The following is a 24,714-nucleotide window of genomic DNA, read 5'->3' as shown; positions in this document are numbered from 1 at the left end:
GGGTGTTTTCTGCTAATGGGACAGGACACCTTCACCGCATCGAAGGGACGATGGACGGGACCATGTACCGTCAGATCTTGGGTGAGCACCTCCTTCCCTCAGCCAGGGCATTGAGAATGGGTGGTGGATGGGTATTCCAGCATGACAATGACCCAAAACGCACAGCCAAGGCAACAAAGGAGTGGCTCAAGAAGAAGCACATGAAGGTCCTGGAGTGGCCCAGCCAGTCTCCAGACCTTAATCCCATAGAAAATCTGTGGAGGGAGCTGAAGGTTCGGATTGCCAAAGATCAGCATCGAAACCTTTCTGACTTGGAGAGGATCTGCAAAGAGGAGTGGGACAACATCCCTCCTGGGTTGTGTGCAAACCTGGTGGCCAACTACAAGAAACGTCTGACCTCTGTGATTGCCAACAAGGGTTTTGCCACCAAGTACTAAGACAACTTTTGTGAAGGGATCGAATACTTATTTCCCTCACTACAATGCAAATCCATCGCTGACTTTTGGGCACTGGGCTTTTGAGGGTTTGTTTGTTGTTATTCTGTCTCTCACAGCTACAATAAACCTACCATTCCAATTATAGCCTGATCATTTCTGTGTCAGAGGGCAAATGGACAAAATCAGCAGGGGATCAAATACTTATTTTCCTCACTGTAGGTCAGAAGCAATGCACTGTCCAAAACAGACAGAGGTAGAATACCAGGGCAGCAAGAGAATCCGAAGCAGATGCACAGAAAACAAGGAGAGGATGAAGTTATATTTATTATTTTATTTTTGCATTTATATACCGCCTTTCGTTAAAAAGATAACCCCAAGGCGGTTTACAAAAGTTAAAAACATACAATAAAAAGACAATAAAAATATCATGTTAAAAATATAAAAACATAAAAACAGGCATAAAAACAATACAACAAATAAAAACACAAAGAAGCTGCAGTAGAAAACGATCATGTAAAAGCCTGGGTAAAAAGCCAAGTCTTTAAAAGCTTTCTAAAAGCCGTGATGGAGTCCGAGGAACGAATGGCCACTGGAAGAGCATTCCAGAGTCTGGGGGCAGCAACAGAGAAGGCCCTGTCCCGAGTGCACGACAGCCGGGCCTCCCTCATTGTCGGCACCTGGAGCAGGGCCCCCTCAGATGTCCTTGTCAAGCGGGCAGCAACCCGTGGGAGCAGGCGGTCCCTCAGATACCCCGGGCCCAAACCGTTTAGGGCTTTAAAGGTCAAAACCAGCACCTTGAATTGGACCCGGAAACGAACCGGCAGCCAGTGCAGCTCTTTCAAAATGGGGGTGATATGTTCCCAACGGGCAGCTCCGGATAAAACCCTAGCTGCCGCGTTTTGCACTAGCTGCAGTTTCCGGATATTCTTCAAGGGCAGCCCCACGTAGAGCGCGTTACAGTAATCCAGCCGCGACGTGACTAAGGCGTGGGTAACCGTGGCCAGATCTGCCTTCTCGAGAAAGGGACGCAGCTGGCGCACCAGCCGAAGCCGTGCAAAGGCACCCCTGGCCACCGCCTCCACCTGAGCTTCCAAAAGCAGAGCCGGGTCCAGTAGTACCCCCAAGCTGCGTACTTGCTCCTTCAAGGGGAGTGCAACCCTATCCAGAACCGGTAAAATCTCCTCATCCCGATTGGCTCTCCTACTGACCAACAGTACCTCCGTCTTATCCGGATTCAATTTCAGTTTGTTAGCCCACATCCACCCCATCACGGCCTCCAGCCCCCGATTCAGGACATCCACCGCCTCCCTAGGATCAGATGACAAGGAGAGATAGAGCTGAGTGTCATCCGCATATTGCTGACAACTCAGTCCAAATCTCCGGATGACCTCTCCCAGCGGCTTCATGTAGATGTTAAACAGCATGGGGGACAAGACCGATCCCTGCGGGACCCCACAGGCCAACGGCCACGGGGCCGAGCAGTAGTCCCCCAGCACCACCTTCTGAACCCTCCCCTCAAGAAAGGACCGAAACCACTGCAACGCAGTGCCTCCGATTCCCATACTCGAGAGGCGGCCCAGAAGGATACCATGGTCGATGGTATCGAACGCCACCGAGAGGTCCAGCAGAACCAACAGGGACGCACTCCCCCTGTCTAGTTCCCGGCGTAGGTCATCCACTAGGGCGACCAAGGCAGTCTCAGTCCCATACCCGGGGCGGAAGCCAGATTGAAAAGGGTCCAGATAATCCGTATCATCCAAGACCCTCTGCAGCTGGGACGCCACCACACTGCAACAGTTCTGCAACAGGAATAGATGATCAGAAGTGGGGTGATGAAAACCAAGGCAACAATCAGAAAAGGGGAGCAGGTATAGTCGTCTTGTCACAGCTAAATGGCTCAAACTGAGGAGCAAACTCTGAGGCCAGAACTGTATAGGGCTTGGTAGTTAGGTGCTGGCTATTGGAGTTCAACTAGACTAGTAATGTGAAAGGTATGGGGGGATACCAGCAGCACAACTCAGACACTTTACTCTCTACACCAGAGAAGGGCTGACTGGCCTGAGGCTTACTGGTCCACACTGTGCTCCTACCCCACCCAACAATGGCAGGAAGGAAAACTGCAACCAGCCAGACCAATAAGAATCAGGTAACCAGGGGAACCAATAGAATCTCTGTTGGCCCTGTATAAGAAGTACCCTGGGCTTGGCTCTCCAGTCTGAGCTTCTTGTCTATAGAATGAGGTACTAACAGCAGGGGTATAGCTATAATTGAGCGGATGGATTCAAAGAACCTGGGGGCCCCAGCTCCTGAGGGCCCCCCAACTCCACTCCTCCCTATTTTCTTAATTATCTCACTCACTCCGAGAAGCCGCTGGGAAGAGGTGCAAACACAGGCCCCCTCTCCCCTAGCTATGCCCCTGACTGACAGACTTGCTGCCTGTCTGCCTTGGAACATGACCACCAGTGCATCTTAGACCATGTTATCTGCCTCTAATCCATGAATCCTTGTTTGCCTGTACTGGAATCTGATCATCTGTCTACCTTCTGCCACATCATCTTCCTAGGGCATTTTGGAACATCATCTCCCTATTCTGAAACATGACCACCAGCCTACTTTTACCACTCTGCTTGCATGAGACATCACTGAGCACTGACATACAGCAGCTTAGGTGGCACCCTCAAAGAACCAAGCTCATTTCTCTTGGCCAGCAGTGGAAATATAAGACAGGAAGTGGCTGTCTACTAGGAACTAGCACACACTCTCTCTCTGAGCCCATTCTCTCAACTGAGTGAGAGGGCTTGAGGTTGGGCAGCAGGGAAGGCAGCAGAAATATGCCTTCCCTGCAGACAAGCAATGGGAGTTTCTGGGTGTGTGGATTGTGCACCCAGACAATCCGCAGCTGCCATCGGCAGCACAGAGGTGTGGGGGGCGCAGAGGACATGTCGTCCTGGCCCCCAGAAATCCCACATGCAAGTGCACAGTGCTTTGTAGGGATCCCTCCATTGACAGACAGGAGCCCATCAGTCTTTCAGCCAGCGCTGACAGACGATCAGCTCAACGGGGTTAAGGGAGCACTCGCTCCCTTGACCTCATTTAGGAGGCGGGCTCCCTAGGTGGGTTTGCCACCAAGGTGCCACCCAGACCTGTTCAGCTCTTGGCGGTTCCCATGAGCAGGCAAGCCTGTACTTAACTGCCCTAGCCAGGTCTTGGCTACTTGTGAAAACAGCCCCCCCACACACACACACTTTTCAAGAAGTTGGGTCACTGTGGATAATTGATGGAATTCTCTAGACCACGGGTTCTCCACCTTGGGTCTCCAGAAGTTGTTAGACTTCAACTCCCATAATTCCCAACCAACGGCCACTGGGGCTGGGGATTATGGGAGTTGAAGTCCAATAACATCTGGGGACCCAATGTTGAGAATTCCTGATCTAGACCATAGTTTCTCGACATTTACATGTACCCTTGGGGAACATGAGACACAAGCAGCAGGTGCAGAACAAGGGGAGAAAGGAAAGAAGCCCAGCAAAGAGGGTGGAGAGAAGTTTGCCTGCTTGCCTTTGCTGTACAGTCTTTGCTGCTGATTACTGTCTAGAATTAATCTCCCTCTTTTGTCCTCTCTCTTGCCCTTTCCTCCTCTCATAATGATGGCAAAAAAGAGGCACATTATGGAATGTGTGGTGCTTTGTGTTTCTGAGCAATAATTTGGGATGCTGTGCTTTGCATGGCACTAGGTTTAGCCCTCCAAGCTTTGGTCAACATCATTTCTAGCCCAGGTACATATTTGAGTTGTTCACCCCTAGTGTAAAAGATGACAATCCTACCACCCTAGACTGGACATCGGTGAGATCATGGGCCTGTATACACAGCCCTGCTTCCGACACTAATAATGGCACACATTGTTGTAAATATAAAATCCACTGGAAAATTGAGATGCTTCTTAAGTTTTTCAGAAGTTAATGGGTACATGCTGCTTAAAAGTTTGAGAAGCACCAATTAAACTATCAAGAATTGTGTTAGAATCCTGACAGTTGTGCTGTGGTGCTTTTTTGTAATCCTCACGAATCTCATATCACCAGGAGAAAATCCTGATGATATGACTTTATCATATGTTCTCTACACAGTGATTCTTCATGATAAGCGTCAAAGTTGAATGTAGCCACTTTCCCAGGGTGCAGCCTTGTCAGAGGCACAAAATGACCATACAATATAATGCACTATGGTGATATTTAATAAGATAATATAAAATTATGTAACGATTTTTTTTCACCACGCAATACTTGAGCATGCTTTCAAAATGGTATATATATAGAAAGGCGGATAAGTTGCTCAGAGGCTTAGTGGGGACTGCAAGCCAAGCAGAGTAGCACCCCTGCAGTTTCCCACTGGCTGTATCTGCAGTCCTAACACTATACAACATTCAGCCATGGAATACTGACCATATCTAATCTAGTATGACTAATCTAGTATAAACGTGGTGAAGGAATAGGAAATCAGATAAATGTGTGACATTTGGATGGAAGCAGGCAGCTGTTGAATAATCCAATAGGAATAATCCACAGGAATAATCTATTTAAGCAGTGATAATGTCAGATTTTGGAAATTGACCCCCCGTAGAGGTCAACAGCCATTATTAATTTGCCCCAGTGCTCTTTCAGGGGTGGGGTGGAGGTAGAGGAATTAGAAACTTGCCCTAGCATGCCAGCCACATTGTGCTGCAAGCCCAAATTACTAGTCTGTTCAAGAGCTGAATCTATATTTATTTATTTAAAATATTTATACCCCACCTCTCCAGTACACTACTCCTCGGGGCAGCTCATGTCCAGGATTGTGTAATGTCCAGGATATAATGTCGAGGATATTAGTAGGAAGTTGAGTGGAAGGAGCCTCATCAGTGACACATATGTAGTGTGTAGCAAGAATCTATAAAATGTAGCAAGAGGCAAAATGGGGAGTTAAGAAAGAAACAATAAGGACAGAAGCCAGTTGGGTGCAGGAGGGGGCACTTGAGAAGCAGAAACAAAGTTTGGAGGAGCTTGCCACTCAACTTCCCACCAGAGAGTAAATCTAGAGATCACATTGATCTTGCAGTGAGAAATGGAATTCAAGATCCGATAGGATGAGTCAGTGGCCGTTACCTTGTATACCCTACAATGGCCCCCTAATCTAATACAAACCACTGGGGTGGGGGTGTTTTTTAAATATATATGAAGTACGATAAATGGTTGTTTTATTTGAAGGCTGATTTATCTTAGCTGTCATTTTCACTTTAGACAGTCTTCCCTGTTTTCTGAAGAGGTGAGGTTTCTGTTTGTAATGCTAACTATTTCCATGGCAGTAGACTATGATGCCATCGATGGAAGATTGAGGCATTCTGTTGACTACTAGCAACTAAACATCATAGATCGTGAAATAGGCTTGCATTTATCAGGCTTCTCAGCATAATATCCCACACAAGGCTGGGAAACCATTGCCTAATTCTTAAGGGATTCAGCTTGGGTAATGGAAGAAATGAATTGGCCACCAGCAGGAAAACAGTTCTGTTTAAAAAAACAGTATCAACTACTTTAAAAGCCTCTTCTATACTTGGGTGGAAAGCACACATTTAAATCATAGTATGATAATATAATTTATATACTAAATTTCCTCAAGTTGATTCTGTTGTGATACATCACTTTAGAGCATTGTAATGTATCTGTTGCATTAAACTGTTTTTGCCCCTTTAACTAAGTTAATGCCAAAGAAACATGCAGTGTAATAACCAGTGTTATCCCCACAAAAATGAACATTAATGTAACACATTATAATATTCTTTAATCTTCCTGTTGTGTGTAAGACGTCTGTTCAGTAGTGAGTCATCAACATTTGATATCAGGCAATATGATCAAAAAGCCACTTAAACTTGTCCCATTCAAGTCAAAGTGATCATTCAAGTATGTTGGATTGATCAGTTTACTGCAAGCCAAAGTTGTAATTTAATTGGAGATGTAGGTGTAAAGCAAACCTTCGTTGCAATGGTATCCCATAACTTCAGTGCAAGATATACAAAGGCTTGTTCTAGGGATTGAATGTTTTGCTGGGCATTAGCTGGACATGGATTCTCATGCCAAGGGTACCCTAAATGCTAAGGAAGAGAAGGTTGAGTACTGTACTGTATTTGTGCTCTGTGCTGTTTGACATCTTCTCTGCAATAGACAGTAGCTGGAACTCGTTACTTCCACAAATACTATGGACTACACAGATTGTTGTCTGATCCAAGAAGGCTATTCCAATAAGGCCTATATGTATAGGCCTGATCTATATGTGCAGCAGAATTAAAATGGATTGTATAATTCCAGACTGCAGGTGAAAATCACATTTAAGGGCCCCCTTCAAAAAGAAAAATCCCACCTAGCAGGTGGAGAAAAGCATTGCGAAAGCTCTCCCTCTGCACATGCGCAGAGACCAGGGCCATGCCACTGTCATGCTAGATAGTGGCATGGCCCTGGTCTCTGCGCATGTGCAGAGGGAGAGCTTTCGCAATGCTTTTCTCCACCTGCTAGGTGGGATTTTTCTTTTTGAAGGGGGCCCTTAAATGTGATTTTCACCTGCAGTCTGGAATTATACAATCCATTTTAATTCTGCTGCACATATAGATCAGGCCTATACATATAGGCCTTATTGGAATAGCCTTCTTGGATCAGACAACAATCTGGCAGGCAGAGAGCCACCACCCCATGCAGGATTGCAGGCGGAGCATGGCAGCTTGCAGGTGCTGCCTAAACATTGGTAAGCACCTGCTTATTAATCCTTAAAGGTGCCTCTCTCTGCCCCCCCTCCCGGCACTGCCTTCACCGGCCCTTCTGATTGAAATTAATGTCTGAATATGGCTGTTGTCTTCCTCCCCTAGTCCAGACACTTTAAAACTTTCTGATGTTGAAGAATTAATTATATACTTTTAATTTTTTTTTTAAAAAAAGCATTAATACCAACAAATCCCATCATGTTTCTCAGCCAAACCCTTCCCACCTTTCCTTTCTGTATTTGCTTGCTTAGATTTTGGAGGTTGAGGCATGCTTGGGATCCCTTGGAAAGTTTTTTTCATTCCATTTCACCATATTTCAAGATTTTAAAAAACTGAACATTGTGCTATGTTGTCAACACCCTTATAACATTTTTTTCCAGGAATAAAGTCCTGTGTAAACATCTTCTGCCATGTGGCATTTAACATGTTTGTTTGCCAGTACTTTTGCCTGTTTCCTTGGTTATTAAGAGTTTTTCTTCAAATCAATACATTTCCTAGTCATTTATGACTTCTGCTTAGACATTCTTAGTATGTGACAAACCTTAGTGCACAAGGTTTAAAAGAAGATCACTTTCCACTGATTCCTATAAAAGTTCTGTATCTTTGATTCGACAAAACATGTTATATTTATTTTATTTTATTTTATTTTAAAACCCACATATATTGGAAATAATGCAGGCTTAAGTAGTGAGAACAGTTTATTTCATCCCTTTTATGGGATGTAGACTATTATAGCTAACAGTTATTACTCTCTCTTATTTGCTACATCTATCCTGTGTGAGCTTGCCCAGACCCTAAGTTTGGTATCGAAGATCTTGCTCTTTCACCTTCCATTAGGTTAGCACAGGTTAGCTCGGCAAGTCCCAGGGACAGTACCTTTCTGGTCGCATTGCCCCATTTCTGGAACTTTGCCCAGGATGGAAGGTCCATCAACAGCACTCTCCACAACATTTAAAATGCTTAAAGATTTTCTGGTTCCACAAAGCTTTTTTAGATTAGATTATCTCTTATTGATGAAGCTCTATGGTTCTCAAAATACTGTCTCCCCCCCCCATTTCTAATACATTCATGTTTGGGTACTTTTTGTATTTATACATTGTTAATATTTTTTTAAAGTAGAAATATCCCGCTTTCCACAAATATATATATGTTTCTGTGGATGTAAATATCTTTGGGCATGATCCAGAGTCTTGTTAAGGATTTGCAATGGTTCCAGTGGTAGAAACAGATGTGTGCTTAAGCCTCTCCCATTCAAATCAATGGCCAACATCCAGGCAAATGCTCAGCTCACTTGTCAGGGTTTTCCATTGCATGCTGGGAGCGGGGGTGCAGTTTTTGGCAACCTCCCCTTCTGTCTGCAGCTGCCTATCCCTCCCAAAACTATGTCTCTGAGGGTTGGGAGACAGTAAGGGCGATAACTCCATGAAGCACAGGCAGGTGCAGAAGGGGGAAAAATTTTTTACCCCTTGTGCAATGGAAAACCTTGGTGCAGCAGCAAAGGGTTGGTATGGATGTTAGCCAACCACCCAGAGATGAAAGTTTGGGGCGGTGTACAAATTTGATAAATAAATAAATAACCTCTTGAAAATGCTTAACTTCAGCCGAATCATGCCTTTCTTTGGCATTTAGCGTAATATGTTGTGCAAAAGCCAGAAATTTGTCCAGAATGTTTTGCATAAAAGTTGGCAGTGGCCATTTGTGCATTTTAAACTGCACAGTGTGTTCATATCCACTAAGGTGGTTCAGTTTGGTTCCAATGTAATGCTTTTGCATATGAGTTTGCAGGATGCGTATTTGTGGCTCTTCTATAATCCTTTCCCCCGCCCACACACACACAGTTCTATAGAGAGGAGCGGGTCACAAGCTGGGGAGATTACTCTGCCCCATGACTACTCACAGGTGTTGTTGTTGTTATATATTTTTAAATAAAATATTGCAAGATTTACAGCAAGTGAAAATAGAGACAAGGCATCTATATCTAGCACCTTCGTCAAATCTTTCAGAACATTTCTGAAGCAGGTTGGCTTTAGGTTGTTGATAGGCCAAAAAGCCTAAGGAAGCTAATCCTGACATTACAGAATAAGACTGGACCGGTTCAGATGTCATATGGCACCATAGTTAAATTTTGGTTCCACATGACAGCTCCTAGCCTTGGGCGCATGTGTTCATCTGCCCATGTGAGCCTCAGAAGAATTCTACTTTTCACGGAAGTTAACAAGTTGTTCTGGTAAGAACTAATCTGCCTACTTTCCTTTCACTATAATCTTGATTGATAATTACCATCCTCACAAGTTAGCCCACTTGCATCTCATTTTCATGCTTCCACCATCTTGAATTGGGGTGGATAACATCATCACAAACTATGCCATTGAGATGCCCCTATGTATTACTACAACTACCAAATTTGGTTCAAATTGGTTAAGCAGTTCATAAGTTCGCCCACTTGTGCCTCAAACATTTATGCGTCTGCCATCTTGAACTGGGATGGATAACATCATCACAAATTATGCCATTGAGGTGTTCCTATGTGTCCCTACAACTATCCAATTTGGTTCATATTACTCCAGGCATTGTGAAGTTGATGCGGGGGGGGCACACAGACACACGGACACACACACACAATGCCGGTTGATTTCATAAGCTTACTTCCTTAAGGAAAGTAGACTAAAAACAAACCAGGATCAGTAGTGATGTGTGAACCAAATGATCTTGGTTTATTCTAACCAGCTTGCTTGAAATAAACAAGAACTGAAACTAAGGATGTACAAACAGGTTCAGGGGTTCAAGGTTCAAGTTCGGTGATTCGACTGTTCGACCCCCGAACCACCACCCCCCGGTTTGGTCCGGACCCAGACCAAACTTCCCCCAAAGTTCGGGGGTTCACGGACCAAAAATTTTATATATACATACATACATACATACATACATATATATATATATATATATATATATATATATATATATATATATATATATCCTTGTACTCCCCAGAGGCCAGGTGCACAGCCCTCAATATGGCCGCCGGGCTGCCGGGTGAAGGCCGAACTGCGGCCAAAGAGCACCCAAATGGGGCGAGGGGATTATTTAGAAGGCCAGCAGGGAGAGGGGGAACCTCTGTGGACACACACACCCCTGCCACCTCCAGAAACACCCCCCCCGAGGGGAGTACAAGTTTTTTTAAAAAAAATGTAAAACTTTTTTTTTGTCTGTGAACCCCCCAAACCCAAACCGGGGGGGGTGGTTTGAGGGGGTGCTGGACCAAACTGGCCTGGTTGAGTTCGAGGCCGATTCGGCCTCGAACTAAACCAGACCAGCCGGTTTTGTGCACACCCCTATCTGAAACCCTTTTCAAATTTTAAATTCAGATCTGAAGTTATTTCAAGGATGTTGGTTAGAATGAACCAAGACTGGTTAGATTGGAAGTCATTTCCAATCTTTGCTTGTTTTTGACCTCAGAAGTAGAATCCTTCTGAGGCACAGGCAGGCAGGCGAGGGGGAAATGTGCACTCCCAAGGCTCTGATGTTGTGTGGAACCAAGATTTACCCATGTTACCATGTGATATTTGAACCAGTCCATTGACTTATTTATTTGCTGTCCAATGTTTACTATATCTGTATTTTGCATATAATATATTTCATGATGGAGGCAGTAGTTGCTTAGGATGCTCTCCAAAAAGATACAGATATTCTTTATTAAGGAAACAATAAATGAGTACTGCTTCTGATGAAGAGTATGTTCTACTCAAAATGGGTTAGGCATAGAGCCTCTTCTCACGATTATGGAGAAGGGCTAGAGGGCGCTCTGCAGGGAATGCAGGTTAAATTTACTTTCCCCACAGACAACTGAGCCAGTGTTGCTGGGCGCACTCCCTACGCACCCAGACGATTACCCATGTGCCGGGACTGGGGAGGGGTATAGGCCAGGATGAGTTGCCCCGGCCCCCAGAAAGACAATGATGCACCACATGAGTGTGCAGTGCATCATGGGCAAGCAGCCACGGTTGCCACCTGATCTAGAAAATGGGGTTAAGAGAGCGCTCGCTGCCTTAACCCTGTTTTCAAGGGTGGCTACATAGGCGGGTTTGGCGCCGTGTAAGGTCCGTTTCGGGCCCAATCCCAGCAGTTCACATGCGCATGCAAAACCGGGCTGCGCTCCCTCCACCTGGTTTTGCACACGTGTGCAAATAGCCTCTCTGATTTTCCCCCCATCCCTGTGCAGAATAAGTTTTGTTCTAGGTGGCAGTATCAAGGCAGTCTGTGCACACATGCATTCAGAGTGGGACCTTCTTGGTTAAACCTGAGCGGGATCTAAAATTAACTGAGCAGACATCAGAAAATGTGAGCACGTGCACAGGCACACGCTTTAGAGGAAACACTGGTTAGGCACATTAAGAGATTGGAGTGCAAATAAATAATTTAGGGGGTTTTCAGCACCTTTTGAAGGTGCTTGTAGTTTTGTTTGTTTGAAATTAATGTTCCGAGAAACCTTGGAGAGCAGCTGTCAGTCAGTGTAGACAATACTGAGTTAGATGGACCAAAGGTATTTCTCCATATGGTGCCAAACATGTTTTGTAAGGTGGATAATACAAAAGTCATATTAGCACAGTTAGAGATTAATTGGAAGCATACACAATTAACTAGGAACATAACTGGGTGGAGAGTCAATTTAGTTCCAATTTGATGGCACACTTTACACAACTGAATGGTACTGATTATATTAACTCATCTATAGACTATGCTGTAGTCTGCAGTTTCTCTTTTCATTTAATGTTTTCTTCTTGTACGTCAAAGTTATGCATCTCTCTCAAACATTTTAGGCAACAATTTTGAACATCCTTCTGACAGTTTTACTAATTAAGTTGTTTGGCTTAGTTTGTTAGCAATTTCAATGTCTTTTGCTATTCTGTGTACTTTCTGTGGCACCATCAATAAGTGAAGAATTCAGATGGTTCTTTAATCATACAAATTACTCATCTTTGCCTGTTCATAACAGAAGGCAGAAATGCTTTTTACAATTGTCTGATGAACATCAAAATCTAATGATCACTTTTCATTACAGAATTCAAGGACAGGATAATAGCATTACATTTCAAAAATGCTTTGCTTGATTTAATAGCTGTAACAGTAAAAGTGAACCTTGTAGAACTCTGTGTAGATGCATGTTTGGCAATATGTTTAACATGCAAGGTGAAAATGTGTTGGACAAAGAAATTGTTCTTACTGATGAGTAACCTTCCTTAGAAGCCAAGGTTTTTTGTTTTGTTTAAAGATAATAATTTGGAATTCACTGAACAGTTTTTACCAGTTTCCTTGTTTAACTGTAAAACAGCATAGCCTTTGATTCTAATTTAATTTTTATTTAATTGTGTATCACTAAAAAGGCAATTTTCTCCTCCTCATAGCTAAGCTGTTGATCAGTGTAGTACCATCAACATCAGCACCCAGGTCAGTCCTTCATCACTTAAGTGGTGTGTGGGAGCCTTTCCAGGTTTGTTAAAGCCCAGATTTTCCACTATACCCAGTTTGGCATTATTATTTATTTAAAATATTTCTATACTGCCCAAAACATGTGTCCCTGGGCCATTTACAATTAAAATCATTTAAAACATGAAATCAATTAACAATTAAAATCATTTAAAACATGTAAACCCAATATTAAAAATATTAAAGCTATACATCTAATTAAAAGCCTGGGTGAATAAATGTGTCTTCTGTGGCTTTTAAAAAGCTGCCAGAGATGAGGAGGCTCTTATTTCAACAGGGAGCGCATTCCAAAGTCCAGGGGCAGCAACGGAGAAGGCCCGTTCCTGAGTAGCCTCCAGACGAGTTGGCAGCAACTGCAGATGAATCTCTCCAGATGATTTTAACAGGGGGTGGGGCTCATGGCAAAGAAGATGTTCTCTTAAATACCCAGGGCCTAAGCTGTTTAGGGCTTTATAGGTTTATAGGCTTTTTAGCGGTGTAATGCCATGGTCCCCATGTAGTGGATGAAGATGTAACCTTGCTATGGGGGCTATGGACACTGCTGCAGATCCATCCCCACAACCATATATTGTCAATTCCCTGCAATCCTGGGACTGATGGGCAGCTTGCATACAACCGATCTTTAATCTTTAGTGACTGACCTGTTGTCATAAATCTGTTGGCTGACCGACAGGATTTACAATCCCTTCAGTTCTACTTCTGTGAGTCAAATAGAAATTCTGGAGATAAGAGTAGCAGCTTAGCTGCACGAACGAAAGCGAAGCATGACTCACAAAGATAAAGTAGTATAAACAAAATTAAGTCCCTTGAAACTAAACTAGGTACCCCCCTCTACGATAACTGAGTAATAACTGAAATAAAGGAGCAAGGAATGAACAGAACAAGGACAGGCTGAAACAAGAAAGGTTGAATGATTCTAAGTACGAGGAACACTGTCTACGGAAGGCAACGTTCCTGACAGTACTGTCCCAGGAACAGCGTCTGCTTAATATAGGCTTTCCTGACTCAGCATTTAATCAGGCTTTCCCGACTCAGCATTTCTATTTCCTCTCCTGTGAGATCTTGCACCTGTGTGTCTCCCACTGAGCCTTTCTCTTGGGACATCTTCTTAACACAGGTGAAATTGCAGCTTCCTTCTGATCAGTCTCCTCAATCCTCATCTCTGCCAGCTGTTCTGTCTGCTGCTGTTCCACCCCAGCTTCAGAGTCTGTTCTCACAGCCAAGTCCTCCTGCTGTGCTTCTGAGCCTGCTTTCCCAACAAAGTCCTCCTGCTCCTCCTGTGACTCTTCTGACTCAGAGGTCTGGGCCATGACACCTATTTGCTTTGGTTTCTCTGAATATGCACAAGCCTATTTAAGATGAGTGATCCAAGAACCCATGAATCTTTTGCCTTGGACCTGTCATGATCACCCTTACCACCACTTGAACCAGAACAGATGACAACACTAGCCAAGCGGCAAGGGTGGGATGGGGACACTAGGAACCATTGCTGAATCTGGCCATTATGGAGAAAATGATAGGCACACTAGCAGGTCCAGCTGGCAGCTGTTCACTACTTCACCACTGCTCTGATGGGCAAGGATAGGAGGGGAGGGGAGGAGGGGAGCTAGCCAGTTTGACAGCAGTTCAAGATGCTGCTTTTTGTATGTTGTTTTTTATCTGGCCAGCTCTGTTTTCTCAAGATCCACTTCTTCTATCTTCCTTTTATTTGGAAACCAACATTTTTGTAGAAATTGCTACGTGTCTCTGCCTGTTTTTTGGGTTTGTGATGTTCCCTGCCGTTTTCTTGGCTGAAAACCCTTTGAATTGTTGCCCCTTTCATCCCTGCATGGCCTGCAGTATTTGTTCTACCACCTCAGAACTCTCCTCTCATGCCATCAGCTTTCCAGCTACTCATCTGGCCTGTCTACAGCAGTGTTTCATCATTACATCTTTGTTAGTTAGTGTTAAGGCATTCCTTCCCAATAAGTGTGAAGCGTGCTGCATCCATTCCTATCTAGAGTGGTAGGAGGTACTTTATTTTTTTTTAATCCTGTAGAGTTGATTTTAACTCATTCCCTGTGGTGAAACATGACAGTAACCTGCTCAGCAGCAACACAGTTTCTAGACTTGGTATTTTTAACATCACTGTCCTAGGAAATGTAGCCATTCATTATAGTGAGTTGAACTCTTAAGCACAATAAGCTGGGGTTTTACCTCCTCTTTCTCCCTTTGTCTTGTCCATCCTAATGACATCAAAATATTTGTTAGGCTTAAAAGCAGATTCTTTCAAAACAGTAAAGTAGGACATGAAATAATAGCATGTTAGAGTTGGAAGGGACCTTGGAGGTTTTCTGGTTCAGCCATCTTCTCAGTGCAGGAAATTGCTACAGCATCCTGAACAGATGGCTGTCCAGCTTTTGATTGAAAACCTCTAAAGAAGGAGAGCCTTCAGCTGTATGAAGGATATGGTTCCACTGTCAAACAGCTCTTACCGTTAGGATATTCTTCCTAAGGTTTACCTAAATGTGCTTCCTTGCCATTTCAACCTATTGGCTCCAGCCCTGCCACCAGGGGACAAGAGAGAACATGTCTGCTACTTCTTCAAGGAGACAGCCATTCAGATATGTGAAGACAGTAAGGAGAACCTCGATATTCATGGGGGTTCTGTTCCAGGCTGTAGCCGCAGATATGGAAACCACAAATATTGATTAATTGGGCCTATGTGATCGCGGGGGTTAGGTTGCCGGTTGGCCAACAATTGGCCGAATTTCGGGTGGGGGGAGCTTCTTACCGTGCTCTGCTGCTCTCCCTGAGTTCTGCTGAGCCCCCAAATCAGCCGAAAATCTGTGTGTGTGTGTGTGTGTGTGTGTGTGTGTGTGTGTGTGTGTGTGTGAACAAAGACGGGAGCCATTTTGTGGCTCTGTCAAAGAACATAGCGGCCAGAAATGACCCGTGGATACGCGAAGTCAGCGTCCCCACTCCCCATGTATGCCAAGGTTGGATATCTTTTTCCCAACCGCAGACACATAAATCTGCAGATGTGGAATCCACAGATAATGAGGTCCATCTGTACTGCATATTTAGTTTTGAGTCCTCTGTCCCCCTGCAATTTTTATTACCATATTGGCAGGGGTGGAGAGAAGGGCAGCAGTTATGGGTCTGAAAACTATTTATGGGGGAAGATTAAAGGATCTAAATATGTGCAAAGTACCTGAGTGACAGTGAAGAGGTCATCAGCATATTCTCTCAACAGCCTGTGCTGAAGACATCAAAGATCACCACAGGCTCACCAGAGCTTGTGCTTCTTGCTACCTTGTGCCTCCACCACTAGCAGGCTGAATGAGTCTGCCCTAAATTCAGCCAAGGTTGGGGGAGATAACTTATCAGCATACTCTCTCAGCAGCCTCTGCTGAAGAAGTTGGAGATCACCTGAGCTCACCAGAACTTTAGCTTCTTGCCACCCTGTGCTTTGTCCGCCAGTAAGCTGAATGGCATACAACTTATGGTGCATGCCAAGTCACCTCTTAATGAGCACTACATCACAGGCTCTTTTCAAGTAGTAAAGAAAGGGGGGGGGGAGAAGTAAGGGCCATTGCATCACTGTAGGAGGTGAGCATTTGAAGAAGAGGTAAGAAAATAGAGAGGGCCGTGTATGGTAGTTACCTACAATGTGTTTGTTTTCTTATCTGAACACATCATAAACGATATCTCTAGATATAACTCTTATCAAGTGTAAAACTGGTTGATCTCTTAGAAGGCAAGGTAAGTGGACAGGGCAAGCAAGTTTCTAAACTTCACCTCATTAGAGAGTATGAGGAGTTTTGGGAAGGGACACTGCAGTAAGGACAACAACAGGAGGATAACTGTGAAGTAAGAAAGTGAGATCTCTAACAGGGGGAGGAAACTAACATAGGGGCTATTCTCACAATCAACAAAAATCCGGCTAGGAGAGCCTAGCCCGATTTTTGTTGACTGTGTAAACCACCGGGCTCGCAGGCAAGGCCAGTGGCTTACAAGCGGGTCACCCACTTTGGTAGCCCTCCCTAAAACCCGGGTTTGCAGAGTGAGCAGGGAGGGAGCCCCCGCTTCCCGCAGCCCCCGCCGGCTCTCTCACGGAGCCGGCAATCGTGTGGGCGGCCAGTCCGGCCGCCCAGGGCTCCCTCCCCACTCACTGTCCCAAACTGGATCTCACTGATCGTAAGACCCAGCTCATAGTCTAACATACTGTAGATCAACATTATCCCTGTCTTGCTCCACTCTCCCTGCCTTCTGAGGTTCCATAAATAAGTATGCAAGATGAGACTTCTTGATCACCACCAGTGTTCCCTCTAACAGGGATTCCTAGACGTAGTTCATGACAACTCCCAGTATACCCAGCTGCAATGGCCTTTGGCTGGAGATTTGTAGTCAACAACATCTGGGAATCCCTGTTAGAGGGAACTCTGATCATGACACTCCATTTGTAGAATGTCCTTCCTAGAAAAGCTTGTCTGCTCAGTCAATTTCTGCCTTCCTGCATATGACCCAGGCTTGGATTCAAGGGATGCTGTGGTCTGATCATTAGTAAGCTGATGATTGGAAATGTTTTTAGCTGCTCAATACAACTGTATCATTTATTTGTAATTGATTCTGTATCTTTATTGTTTTATTGAAAATGTGTGTTATACACATATATTACTTTTATTAACTATTTTATTTTATTGAAATCTTAACTGCTTTGAATATATACTGTGAGGGGAAAAAGTGGGAGATGTGCTTTCACTAAACAAATAGTTTTTGAATTTGGAATATGCAGTTTGTTTCATACCACATGGGACTGGGGTAGTACAGTCCCTATGTGAGAAGTGAAAATTAGACAGATTTTGTTGAATCCCAAAACTAGTGTTCCTGAGAAACTGGGAAGGCATGCCTCCAGGTTCGTTCTCTCTCTCTCTCTCTTCATGTGGAACATTCACCCACCCCATGACCCTCAGTGTTTTCTAAGCACGTGTTAGCTGGCTGCCTTCACCCTGCTTCCTACAGTCTTGGGTGGCATTGAAGACAATGAAGCTCCTCTCCTCCCCCCACCCCCCCACCCCAATCCACGCTTAAAGCCTGACAGAGAGGGGTTAGACTTTCTGGTCCTGCTTGAACATTTCCCTGTGATGAGTCAATTAAAGAAAAAGTTTGGTGCACTAGCTGAATTGTCTTTTATTATTATTTATTTGTGGTCCTTGTTGGGGCAAGGGAGAATTGAATACGGGGCTTTATAATGATGAAGAGTACATCCTACCACTTAACACTAGATTGCTATAGGTTGTACCTTAGGCCCTGATATATGCATAACTAAGATGCACTATGATCAGCTTGTAATCCTTATGTCTGCGATTCTATAGGGCTTCAGTTGTTAATTCACTCAAACTTTGTCTCTCCCCCCCCCCCCCATTGCAACAGTCTTACAGGGCGTCTTCCAAAGTTGGGAGAGACCATACATGGGCACAAGTTTTTCACTGGCTTTGGGGGGAAAGGCGCCAACCAGTGTGTTCAAGCTGCTCGACTTGGAGCAAAAACCTCAATAATCTGCAAGGTGAGCATTGACTTCGAGATTCTGGTTTCACATTTGTCTAAAATATTAATACTGGTCAACATTCCAAAGGAAGTTGCATTGCGCAACTTCCCAGAAGCTGTTTTAAGTCATTCTGCAGCTGCCCCATCAAGCTACATCATCTTTCACATTGTACAGCAGCCCTGGCAGAGCCCTGTCACTGACATTCCACTGCACAGAACGTCAGTCACTGAATACAACTATAAACTTATTTTTAAAACCAACAAGCAAAAGAAATAAAGGGGAGAGGAACATTCTAATAATTCCTCTGCCCTTTATTTCATATATTAGCTCATATGTTGGATTGCACTTTTAAATTTTCAGTACCTAGCATTCCATTGTCATAAAATTGCCATAGTATGAACTTCTTACTACAAAAATGCACACATCAGGAGCAAATTACCAGACCAGGCTTTCACACATTGGATATCTTGCTCTATGTTAACTCATCGACATTCTCACTGACTGTGGAGGATGCTACCTGCAAATCACCTCCATAGTGTTCCCACAGTGTTCCCACTGTGCGGGTGGGTGGACGAATTTGCGGGTAGGTGGGGGAATTTTTGCCAATCTCTTCTTCCCCTGGAAGCACCCGTTAACATACAAAAATATGTCTGTGAGGGTTGTGCAGCTCTCAGGGACATATTTTTGTGTGCTATAGAATGATTTCAGAGGAAGGAGAGATTGGTAAAAACTGTCCCACCCACATAGCAGGTCCCTGGATTACTAAACACTGTGGAGGCATTTTAAATACAGCCCTTCCACACAGTTAGTGAGGATGTCAGCCACTGTATTTAAACATCATGAAATCCGCACAGATTTGATATGTTAAAATGCAAAAGCTTTCTTTGGATTTGTAAAACACAAGAAGCAGCATATACAGCTGCTTTCATGTACGCATATAAGGAAGTTAAAATGGTATCCTGAGCTGCCAAATTCTGATGCTCCTTGCACAAAATTAAAATCGTGTTTAATGCTTCACACCTGGTTGATTGTGTTACAAAAAGACTTACGCTAAAAGAATAACATAAGGTGGTTCTCATGTTGATTCTTGTAAAACATTTACTGCTACTGGATTAAACATTTTCGTATTATAGTAACATTTTCTTATTGCTCTGAAAAAATGAAGAGATATGCAGGTATTTATATAGTGACATCCACTCTGTACTGCTTAGTAATGTACATACATGACTGGCATGTGAATGAATCCTCCAAAACAATACAAGAGTTGTATTTAAATGATATTGTGAATTTATGTGTGACTGACACATTTGAAGATGTAATTTGGCTTCCAAACTATGTTTCCAGTTTGTTTACCTTGTATCGTACTGGATCTGTTATTTTTAGTAACAGAATCGTCTATGCTATAAAAAGAGGAAACGTGCACCCAAAAGGTTAGTCACAGAGTTTAGTTATGCAAAGCAGATGGCGTATAAGCGATGCCTGCAAAGAATTTTGTTTTCAGCATCATTAATTTGCAGGTACAAGTATATTTTGATTCTCTGTACCTGGTATCCTCAAACTTGAGTCCCCAGATGTTGTTGGGCTGCAACTTCCATCACCCCCCAGTCACAATGGCCGAAGGAGCCCCCTCTGGAGACCATTGGAATGATCCCTATTGTGATGACAGGCATTCAGTGACACATTAAAAAAATTATTGATGTCAAGCCCGAAAAAAAATATGAGTAAGCTATGGAGAAATGAGTGTATACTGTTTTAAGAATAATAATAGAAGGGTTGTAGAAATGTTATTTTTGCTTGTGATATGTTTCCCTCTTTCAGAATTTGAGAGTATGTGCAGAATGTTAGAATGGCCTTTCAGTTATTATTGGTGAATGTAACTGGAGAATTAGCTTGATTTTCTAAATTTATTACTTAGCCCTTCAGAGGAAAACATATGAATATGTAGATGGACTATAGACTGAAAAACTGTGACCCAACATCTGAAGTGTATTCCAGTGCCAATGGCATTCCCATCCCCCCAATCTGGCTTTCATTATCAACATGCTTGATCCAAGGGGCATGAGAATGGAGCCACCCCCTAATGTTGAGTGCCCTGTTTCCATGGAGATCTGTCCCCAGATCGCAGCAAATTGGTGCCATACAATTTATATCCGGAACAGATGGAAATCAGCTACTTGAAGCAAATAGGAAATTTAACAACGTCTTTGAAGAGGAAATAACACACACATGATTAGATATTGCATTTTCAACCACTTTTATGCATGGAACCATGCAGAACACCCTCGGTGAGCAGGTAATGGTGATCTAACCCATGTCAGAGATGCCTGAAATAGTCCCTCCATATGCATTTGGGTAAACTGCTTCCAGACACTACAGTTAAATTTGTACTGAACTCCAGGATTGACAGGAACAAAAGGCCATGCTGGATCAGACCCAAAGTCCATCTTGTTTCCCAAAATGGCCACCTAGATGCCACTGCGAGCTCAGAATGGGACTTGTAGGCAAGCATGTCCTGCTACTGATCCCAGGAATTCAGAAGCCTACTGCTTCTAAATGTGGTAACTGGAGGTAGTATGTAGCCATAATGTCTAATAGTCATTGACAGTCTAATAGATGAACTATTAGTCTAATTCTGCTCTAGTCTACACCCACCAAATCTTCTCTGTTCTCTATGTTAGCCTTGGCAACAGGGACCCTCCTTTATGCCATTTTTAATATGACATGAAGTGAAGGCATGTTCCAAACTACTATATGCTATAGTTAGATTTTAAATTTGGCCAAGTTTCAACTTTTGGTGCAAAATGCAGTTATAACATTTGGTTTTGCACAGTTCACCTTGAATGTTTATTTGTTTTCATGGAAATCTTATAGCATTTTAAATGTTCAGACATTATGGAAAGGAGGCTGTACTCACATACAGCTTCCAAAAATCTGCCAAAAGTCCTGGCCAGCACATCAAACACTTATTTCCCCTGATATGTCCTGCACACTTACAGCATCTTGACAAACACTGTAGGCATGAGGACCACATCAGGGAAAATAAATGATTTATGCACCAGATAGGACTTAATAAGAACGTGAGAACAGCCCTGCTGGATCAGGCCAGAGACCTATCTAGTCCAGGATCCTGTTTCACACAGTGTCCCACCAGATGCCTCTGGGAAGCCCACAGACAAGAGGTGAGGGCATGCCCTCTCTCTTGCTGTTGCTCCCCTGCAACTGGTATTGAGAGACATCATGACTCTGAGGCTGGAGGTGGCCTATAGCCACCAGACTAGCAGCCATTGATAGACCTGTCCTCTGCGAATTTGTCTAAGCCTCTTTTAAAGCCATCCAAGCTAGTAGCAATCACTACATACCGTGGCAGAGAATTCCAAATATTAATTATGTGTTGTGTGAAAAAATACTTCCTTTTGTTGGTTCTGAATTTCCTGGCCTTCAGTTTCATGGGATGACCCCTGGCTCTAGTGTTGTGAGAGAGGGAGAAACATTTCTCTCTGTCTACTTTCTCTATTCCATGCATAATTTTATACACCTCCCTGTAGTCACCTCTTTTCCAAACTAAAAAAACCCAGATGATGTAACCTTGCCTCATAAGGAAGGTGTTCCAGGCCCCTGATCATCTTGGTTGCCCCCTTCTGCACCTTTTCCAGTTCGACGATGTCCTTCCTAACATATGGTGATCAGAACTGTACACAGTACTCCAAACTGGCCACACCATAGATTTGTATAAGGGCATTATAATATTAGCAGTTTTATTTTCAATCCCTTTTCTAATGATCTCTAGCATGGAATTTGCCTTTTTCACAACTGCTGAATTGACACTTACAATGAGAGAGATCCCAGGATCTCTCTTCTGGTCAGTCATGACAGCTCAGACCCCATCATTTTATATGTTAAATTTGGGGGGGGGGGTTGCCCCAATATGCATCACTTTATACTTGCTTACGTTGAACCAAATTTGCCATTTTGTCACCCATTCGCCCAGTTTGGAGACATCCTTTTGGAGCTACTCACAATCTGTTTTGGATTTCACTACCTTAAATAGTTTAGTGTCATCTGCAAATCTGGCCGCTTTGTTGCTTACCCCAACTTCTAGATCGTTTATGAACAAGTTAAAAAGCACTGGTCCCAGTACAGATCCCTGGGGGACCCCACTTCTTACTTCCCTCCATTGTGAAAACTCTCCATTTATTCTTAGCCTCTGTTTCCTGTCCTTCAACTAGTTACCAATCCACACATTAACCTGTTCCCTTTTCCCATGAATGATGGGTTTATTCAAGAGCCTTTGGTGGGGAACTTTGTCAAAAGATTTTTAGAAGTCCAAATATGCCATGTCAACCAGATTACCAATTGACAACATCAAACAGACTTCCAATGTGTTTGTGGAGCCTCCCTTCAGTAATGTATGAATATGGCTAATGATTTTAACATATCTGTCTCTGGAGTGCCTGCCATCTTGAAGCTCCAGGGAGAAATTAGCAATACTCTTTAAAGCTGCATTTATTTTTCAGTTGCTCCATTGAGTGAAAGAGATCCCATGCAAGTCATTTTAGAATCCTAATTATGAGTTGCAGCTACATAGTGAAACAGAACAGCAGCACTGAAGTGCTGAATAAGATTCGTAATGTTTAAATTTTCTGAAACCATAATCTCTGGAACTCATAGTAAATATGGAAGGAGCATCCCTTTTTATTCTTGCGTATATAGAATATTTGCATTTTGGAACACACTGCTTTAATATATGTATCATCATCATCATCATCATCATCATCATCATCATTATCATAATCTATTTATTTATTTAATTTATAGACCACTCCATCCAAAAGCTCTGGGCAGTGCACAAGAAGTTTAAAAAGACATAAAAACAAACACCATTTAAAACACACTGCTTAAAACAATATAAAAATAATTTAAAAACAATTCAAATCCATTTAAAACAAATTAAAATACTAGGAACAATTTAAAAACCATGGAAGGTCAGATCAAACAAGTAAGTTTTTAGGGCTCTCTTAAAGGCCAACAGCGAGTCTAAACTGTGCATATCTGCTGGGAGTGCATTCCAAAGGCCAGGAGCAGCTACAGAAAAGGCCCGGTTCCGAGTCACTACCAGATGTACTGGTGATAACTGGAGATGACCTCTCCAGATGATCTCAACATGCAATGGGGATCATACAGAAGAAGGCACTCTCTAAGGTAACCCTTATGAGACATTAATGTGTAATGTATCATACCTAAAGAATATAATATATCTTTTAATGCTGATGTTTGTTATTTAGGTTGGCAAGGACTCCTTTGGTAATGATTATATTCAAAATTTCAAGAAAAATGGGATTCCTACTGGTAAGTTTAACATTTAACCCATATTTTTAATTGGAGGTTTTAGAATGCACAGGTGGAAGACTGCAGAATGGTTTGCAAGATTTTTGTTTGTGTGTATGCGCTATTGAAAATGATGTGAAGTATAGGACCTGGTGTAATGTAGCGGTTAAGAGTGTCAGATGTGATTGGGAAGCCTATCAGTTCAAATCTCAGCTCAGTCTTGAATCCACTGGATAGCCATAGGCACTCACCATCTCCTGCCTTGGCACATGTGAAGGGTTTTGAAGACTTAGGGGGGAAATGCTAGATGCTCAATCCAGTGTAATTTGAGCACTTTAAGTTCAGTTGATTTCTTTTCTGCAGTTAAGTGTGTGCTGTAAGTCTCTACCACCAATGTAAATTAGGCTTGCATTGCAATCCTATACATATCTACATAGATTTGCATTAAAGTCTGCAGGACTTATTCTTCAGTAAGTATGCATTGGATTGCAGCCTAAAGTGTGTTACTTGATTGTGCCATATGTAAACAGTAAATGTTGAATATATCCTCCTTGAAGTGTTTCATTTGTCCTCACAATAGTGTTGTAGTAGCTGGTGGTTTTCATTTTATGAACTATATATGCAAGGATGAATGATATTGGCTGTGGGAAGAATCATAGCTCAGTGGAAGAGCAGCTGCTTAGCATGCAGAAGGTCCCAGGCTCCGTCCCTGACATTTCCAGGTAAGGCTGGAACATAAGAACAGCCCTGCTGGATCAGGCCCGAGGCCCATCTAGTCCAGCATCCTGTTTCACACAGTGGCACCAGATGCCCCTGGAAGCCTACAGGCAGGAGTTGAGGGCATGCCCTCTCTCCTGTTGTTACTCCCCTGCAACTGGTATTCAGAGGCATCCTGCCTTTGAGGCTGGAGGTGGCCTGTAGCCCTCCGACTAGTAGCCATTGATAGACCTCTCCTTCATGAAGTTATCGAAACCCTTCTTAAAGCCATCCAGCTTGTTGGTTGTCACCACATCTTGTGGCAGAGAATTCCACAAGTTGATTATGCATTGTGTGAAAAAGTACTTCTGTTTGTTGGTCCTAAGTTTCCTGGCAATCAATTTCATGGGATGACCCCTGGTTTTAGTGTTATGGAATTTAAGAAAGGTGCTCTAGGC

The 24,714-nt window shown here is 43.3% G+C and overlaps 1 protein-coding gene across 8 annotated transcripts in view; it reads left to right on the top strand.

Moving 5' to 3' along the window:
- The window catches only part of RBKS (ribokinase), a 96,320-nt gene that overhangs the window by 12,412 nt on the left and 59,194 nt on the right, over positions 1-24,714 (top strand). For all 8 annotated transcript variants that reach the window (XM_053306088.1, XM_053306077.1, XM_053306018.1 and 5 more), the window contains 2 exons: positions 18,121-18,253; positions 23,518-23,581. In XM_053306088.1, coding sequence (XP_053162063.1) covers positions 18,121-18,253; positions 23,518-23,581 — 197 coding nt within the window. The remainder of the gene's footprint in view (positions 1-18,120; positions 18,254-23,517; positions 23,582-24,714) is intronic.

The sequence above is a fragment of the Hemicordylus capensis genome, chromosome 1 (genome assembly GCF_027244095.1).
Source record: "Hemicordylus capensis ecotype Gifberg chromosome 1, rHemCap1.1.pri, whole genome shotgun sequence".
In the NCBI taxonomy this organism is placed as follows: Eukaryota; Metazoa; Chordata; class Lepidosauria; order Squamata; family Cordylidae; genus Hemicordylus; species Hemicordylus capensis.
Note: the sequence above shows the minus strand (reverse complement) of the source record. Positions and strands in the feature narration are given on the sequence as shown.